Source organism: Mycteria americana, chromosome 1, assembly GCF_035582795.1.
Source record: "Mycteria americana isolate JAX WOST 10 ecotype Jacksonville Zoo and Gardens chromosome 1, USCA_MyAme_1.0, whole genome shotgun sequence".
NCBI lineage: Eukaryota > Metazoa > Chordata > Aves > Ciconiiformes > Ciconiidae > Mycteria > Mycteria americana.
The window spans coordinates 139364474-139371001 of NC_134365.1; the positions used below are offsets into that span (position 1 = coordinate 139364474).

At 49.8% G+C, this 6528-nt stretch overlaps 1 protein-coding gene across 1 annotated transcript; it reads right to left on the bottom strand.

Annotated features, from left to right (window-relative positions):
• Nucleotides 1-1735: 1735 nt before the first annotated feature.
• TMSB4X (thymosin beta 4 X-linked) lies at nucleotides 1736-3392 on the bottom strand. The gene is made up of 3 exons (XM_075522381.1): nucleotides 3271-3392; nucleotides 2546-2659; nucleotides 1736-2197 (listed from the first exon to the last, which is right to left on the bottom strand). Exons 2-3 carry the CDS (start codon nucleotides 2643-2645, stop codon nucleotides 2163-2165), a joined length of 135 nt encoding a protein of 44 aa, XP_075378496.1. The 5' UTR covers nucleotides 2646-2659; nucleotides 3271-3392; the 3' UTR covers nucleotides 1736-2162.
• Nucleotides 3393-6528: the final 3136 nt, after the last annotated feature.

Here is a 6528-nt window from a genome sequence, read left to right on the forward strand (position 1 = left end):
TGACTTACACCAAGCTATGTATATCTCATGCTTTGCCTCTCTCAGAAATACATTGCTTTGGCTTTCTTCCCACAGATGAATCCACAGTAAGCAAGCATTCGTTTCTACTCCTTTGCACACGTACAGTTCAGACTGTACGCTTCTGAATTTAGTCATGTTACATCCTGTGTTACCTGATTAAGATCAGTAGCTGAGAGTTGATTGTTTAATTGACTTTTCAGAAACTCAGCTAAAAGTTTTGTATCCCTTTTCCATTATATATGAGGAATAAAATGAAAGCTCGCAACATTTACAAGTGCAACAAATGGTTCACTTCATTCCTGAACTCATCAGCTTAAATTACTTTGGAGGTCCTTATGCCACCAGGACTTCCCAAATCTTCTCATGGACTGCATCAAAACATCTCAGGCCTGAATCCTAGATTCTCATCAAACACTTGATTCTGCAAGTTTTCCACTGCTGTGGGGCTAGGGACTGCGCCCACAAATACACAGCACCTTGGGGCTCCTCCTTCTCTGGCAGCACAGATATCCACCAAACCCCCAAGCAGAGGAGCCCCGCTGCCCTCACTGGCGTAAACTCAAGGACAGTTTGTTGAAGCAGTCGGATGCTGCTAGGGAGAGGCAGTAGGATGATCCCCCAAATCTACGTGACACCACCCCCCCTCCCCCCCCCCAAGTCAGCAGCCTCAGCAAAACCCAGGCTTCCCAGAGGGACTAGTTTTGCTTTACAGGAACTGGCTGAAACGAATTACAAGGCTCAACCCCTGAAGATAAAACTAAGGCACTGAAGATCCACGCTCACCACCCTCCTACAGGCTATCTGACAGCATATTTTTTTCCAGACTGTTAATTACTCACTTCAAAGTGAAGTGAGTAATGGATTAAATCCATGACTACTGAAGTCAACTCCTACTGACCTCCCTGGATCACAGATTTTACCTGCTGTCATTTGAGGAAAAATAACCAAAAAGTATCCTGGGCCTGAATGAACTGCCATAAACCAGCAATGTGGAGGGTTGCTATTTGCGTATAGGATTTAATGTCATTTTGTAAGTTACCATGAGGTTTTTGCCCCCAAATGGTTAGTTTTGAATTAGTAAAGAAACCAGAGCTTTTTATTCTTTGATATCAATTCTTAGGATCAAGTAGCCGTTAAGAGATTATAGAAGTATTCAAAACATCTTAGCAAAATGATTTTTATTTGCATGGGACACAATCCACTAAAATAGCTTTAGAGTATTAAAAAGCTTACGTTCAATCTTGGGCTTAAAATTCAAGTTACATTTTCCTTTAAATACTGTATCAGCAGAACAAGGCTTAATTATTAATTAAACCAATTATGGATTTATACAACCAAGACTGAATCTGTGCAACAGTACAGAACGGTTCTTATGAAAGAGCTATGCTATGGGTGGGGCAAAGCAATAAACGTAGCCAAATTTTTTGCCTTTATCAAGCTCTACATTAAATACTGAAGAAGAAATATTTAAAGTGATATACTCACATGGTAACAAATTATAAGGCATGCAATTTTTTTACTGAGATTGTCTACAAGCTAGCTTCGAGGAACACGGATTTATCTAATGGTGAGAGCATGTATCAAAAAAAAAAGAGAATGGTGATTGAGGTCTGAGTCATCTCCAAAGGTTTTATAGTATCCCGTGTCTCAGTACCGGCTTTTATGCTTCATATCCTTTGATACAGTTCTCCAAACAGAGGACATAAATACCATCCAGGTTTTAAAACATTTTATTTGCATATTAAAAAAATTGTGCATTCCAATAATTAAAATCATTTGAACAAAAAAAAAAAAAATGGCACTCGATTAACTGCATTTTACAGCTCGCAGGACCTTGGTACAGCTTTGCATTTATTCGTGTGTTACTCTAGTTTACTGTAGTCCCACCCAAGTTCTTCTTTCATCAACATGCAAGCTCTTTCATGCCACCAGGACCAAAGCCAGACAGGCAGAGGGAAAGGCAGCGCCTTCATTCAGTGTCAGTAGTTCTCTCTATTCTTTTGATGTGAAAGGGGCAGTACAGTCATTTTAAACTTTATCCAACCTCTTTGCATCTTACAAAGTTAAACAGCTAAAAGAAGTAAAATAAGAAGGCAATGCTTGTGGAATGTACAGTGCATAATTTGGAAGGGCAGATTTCATTACGATTCACCCGCTTGCTTCTCCTGTTCAATTGCTAAAATGGGGGGAAAAAACAGAAAAGGAGAGAAAGAAAAAAATAAAGATCGAGAACCGGAAATGCATTCACATGACAATTCCTACAGTTTGTAAAAACTTATCTATCAAAATATGTACGTATCGAAATAGAAATGTAAATAACTGTAAATTAAGCGCTGCTAGGCGGTGGGTTCGGGTTTTCGCTGTCTGGCACCGCCGCCGCCGCGCACCTCCCTCCGCCCCGCACCCGCGGCACCCCGGCTCCCCGCCTGCCGCCCCTCTTTGTCTCCTCCCGCCTCCCTCCCTCCCTCCCTCCCTCCCTCCCTGCCTGCCTGCCTGCCCCTCCCCGCCGCCTGCCCGCACTCACTTTCTTTTGAAGGCAGCGGGTTTTTCTCTTGCGTCTCTGTCTTCTTCAATTTGGACTTGTCAAATTTCTCGATCTCGGCCATGTCTGGTTTGTCGGACATGTTGGCAGGTGACTCTGCGCACACAAGGGAACAGCCCGTTACCCCCGGCCACGGCTCCCCGGCCCCCCCGGCGCCGACCCCGCGGCGGCAGCGGCACCGCGCCCGCCGCACCCAGCGCGGGGAGCCGGCCGCCGCGGCAGCCGGCAACTCCACGCACGCCGGAAAGAAGACGCTTAATCCCCGGCGTACTTAAAAATAATTATGATAATAATTTAAAGAAGTGTTAATTTAATCCAGCATCGAAGGCGCTGCAGCTCGCCGCCAGCCGCCGCCGGGGGCAACTCCCAGTATTTGCGCGCTGCGGAGTACAATAGAGGGGGAGCGCCCGGCGCTGACCGCGTTTTTAACTCGTTAAGGGAGAATTAATTAAAAAATAAAGCCTTGGGACGGCAACAAAGCCGGCTCCCGGCGCGCACGCCACCGCCCTGCAGCGGCGCGGCCCCCAGACAATACCCCCCCCCCCAGACAATAGCCCCCCCTCCCCCCCGACAATACCCCCCCCTCCAGACAATAGCCCCCGCGCCCTGCCCTGCCCTGGGTCCCTCCCCGGCAGGGGTGCCGGGCAGGGGCTCGTGCTGCCCGCGCTGGGGGACCCGAGGGGGGTGGGGGGGGCGGCGGGACCCACCGGTGTCGCCGCGCGGTGATGCTCAGCCCCGCCGCTCGCTGCTGCCGCCGCTCCGCACGCCAGTATAAAGGGCGCTCGCTGGCGGGGCGGTTTTATCCCCGCGCCTATGCAAATGGCGGTGATGTCACCCGCTAACCATTTTGCCGCTTTCCGCCTTTTTCTCTCTCTCTCTCTCTTTTTTTTTCCCTCCCCTTGCTTCCTTCCCCTCCCTCCGCCGCCCAGCCCTCCTCCCCCCGCGCACACGCATACGCACACACAGCTACAGCTACACACACACAGGCACACACGCACGCCCTTACAGCTGAAAATCGCCCCGGTCTCGGTCCCGATCCCGGTCCCCGGCCCGGCCCCGCTCGGGGGAAGGCGGCCCCGCTCGGGAGAAGGCACCCCCGGGACGGTCGGGGGGGGGCGGCCGCTGCCCCTCGCTCCCCGGTCCTCCGCCCTGTCTCGCCACCCCGGGGCCGGTGCGCGTCCGGGGCGGGGGCGGGCAGGGGCAGGAGCGGGGGCGGGCAGGGGCAGGAGCGGGGGCAGGAAGGCAGGGGCAGCCGCCGGCGACCTTCCGCAGCGGCGGACCGCTGTGCTCGGCTTGAGCCGTGGGGTGGTTTTGCTTCATCTCTCTGTGTGTGCCTTTCTCCCTTTTGAGCAATACCAGCTCGCTGATTATGTTACTCAAATTTCTGCATTTAGAAGGAAAAGACGAAACCCTCGTCCCTTCAGAGCCCCGGGAGCTGTTCCCCCGCCCCCCTCCCCTTCCCCCTCTGCCTTTGCAACCCTGCTGCAGGGAGAGAAAAACCCCATTGCTCTCCTTGCAACCCTGCTGCAAGGTAAGAATATGCCACTGCTGTCCTCGCCACCCTGCTGCAAAGGAAAGACAGCCCCCGCCACCCCCTGGCCAGGCCAGGCCATGCTTTGCTGCCGGTCCGGCAGACAATGGCTCCGGCCCGATGCCGCCCGGCCCTGGCTCCCAGCCCCGCTCCCCAGCAGCGGGTCGGCCCCGGCGAGGCATCTCCCGCCCGGCCCTGGCTGCCTGCGGCTGGGGGAAGGAAGGAGGGCCGGGGCCGAGGCCAGGCCTGCCAGCTCCCCGCCCTGCAGGGCTCCAGATGTCCCCAACGGCTCGCTCGGGGAATGCAGAGCACAAGCCCCATGCAGCAATCCGTCCTAAAACCAGCGTAATCTGGCTGGATGGGCAATTGCTGTTGGGGAGGGGGCAGAAAGGGGTGTATGGCACGGGTGACTCTTGTTTCTGCGTTTACAGCGTTGGGGAATAAGCTGAATTATTGACGTGAAGGTACTGAAAGACGAAGGGGGTGTATCTGCATGTGCGTGTGGCTGAATGACAAGGAGTCGGGGAAATCTCTGCGCCTTTGTCTGGCAGCAGCTCTGCAAGGGAGCGGAGGCACGTTTGCCTTCAAGGTGTGAGGTGGGACAGGAGCCGACACACGGGAATGAATTTCTGCTGCTTCTGGGAGATCTGTATGGAAACCATGTAGCGTATTGCTCCTTGCTCCCTGCCTTCCAGCCCGGTACCTGATGCGAGGGTGATTGCTGATGAATTAAAAGCCCTGAGTCAAAAACAGGATTAATATATGCAAGGAGAACTGTAAATACATTTTAAGAAATTCCCTGGGGATGCTGCTTCCTCTTTTTCGTGGCTGTCCTCTCCCCCTTGGCTGGCCATTTTTTGTAGCATTTCCAGAGCTGTAATTTCAAGGGAGTAAAATCTTGTCCCCACGGCAATCCCAATAATACTTACTATAGTGAACCAGAATTTCCAGTCAGCCCGGAGTCTTCCTAAAGCCGAGCTCCTTCACATTTGGAGGTGTGGTGTATAAAGTCTGGTTTCCTCCTCTAGGCCATGAGCACCTCCAAAATTGAGATGAACAGAGTATTATCACTGTGAGCAATGGTGTGAGCTAAAAGTATTCCTATGAGCCAGGGACTGTGCGAGACTGAAGGCCAAACGAATTGCTTAGGAAAGAAATGGCAGGGAATATATCATATAATTTGGGAATATTTACAGATTTTCATAATAGCGGCATTAAAAGCGTTCCCGACGGATCTTCTGTGTTGGATACCAGCTAACTGCTAGCTTTTGAGCAAGTTCTGTAAAATGAGTTTATGGCCTTTTACTGCTTTGACGGTTTTGAGCATTGAACCTCATGACTGGGAATTGTGAAATTTCTCTGATGATCAGTTCATCAGCATCCCCAATGATGCTACAACCTCAGACTTTTCAGTTTTGCTGAAGATTTTTTTTTTGCCTCTCAAGTGAGAGTAAATTTAATATAAATACTCTTTAGAATGGGTCTCCTCTGTGGCTGCTGCACTCGCTCACCCATGTGTCTGAGCAAATCAGTATTCCCCAGACCTCAGTGTGGGAGATGCACTCCTGAAATTGAAGAACAGTGGGACTGGGGTGTGATTTTTCAGAAGTCGTGTGTCCAGTAGCAGTACTGCCTTCTTTCGCTTCTGCTCGTTTTGGGACAGAGCCACAGATCCCTTAAATCAGTGTCACCCACAGCCTTAGATGGAGCTTTGCTGCTATCTGCACACCAGGCTCCTCTGCTGAGTTTAGATTCAATTATAGTTCTGAGAGACGGAGACAAATAAAAGATTTACACTTTTGCTACTTCTCTGCCTTCCTATATCTCGCTTCTGGTGGATTAATACTGAGATAGTCACAGTATCTTAGAAATGTCAGATGTACTTTACTACATATATGAACACAGTATTGTTCCGCTGAAGCAAAATGCGGGTGTTGCATTTCAGTGGCAGGACATAGGCTAATTTCTGTAAAAGTAAATCCTCTTTATAGCATTTTGTATTAGTGGTCTAGCTACAGAAATTGCATATCTCCATGTCCTTTTATGTTTGCTTCTGTTTGTTGCTATTTGGAGAATGCGAGGAAGGTACGTGTTCATACAAGACTGCCCCATGTCAAATAACTTCTGGGGATAACAAACTCCAAAGCGCACTTGGATGGGGCAGAGCTGACATCGTCGATAAATGTCCTAGGCCACATAATGTAAAGGATAGCTAGCTTAGGAATTCTTATTTTGGATACTGATGAGCTGCTCCATCTTTTTATTGCTTTATTGGGTTTTGTGTCAGCAGTTTCGTATCGTGATTATTTAAAAAAAATTCAGTCAACAAATACTTGGTGGTGTAGTACCCCCGCTAGACATGCACTCTCAGTCATTTGCATGTTAAAGGAGAGCACTTTTCAGCACATTGCGGATCCCGTTTGCAAGAAGGAAA

Bases quoted from the DNA above. Each gene is read 5' to 3' on its own strand.
- TMSB4X (XM_075522381.1), bottom strand. From the start codon at position 2,645: ATGTCCGACAAACCAGACATGGCCGAGATCGAGAAATTTGACAAGTCC. The intron at 2,198-2,545 runs GTGAGTGCGGGC...CCCCCATTTTAG, and splicing joins CCCGCTGCCTTCAAAAGAAA to CAATTGAACAGGAGAAGCAA.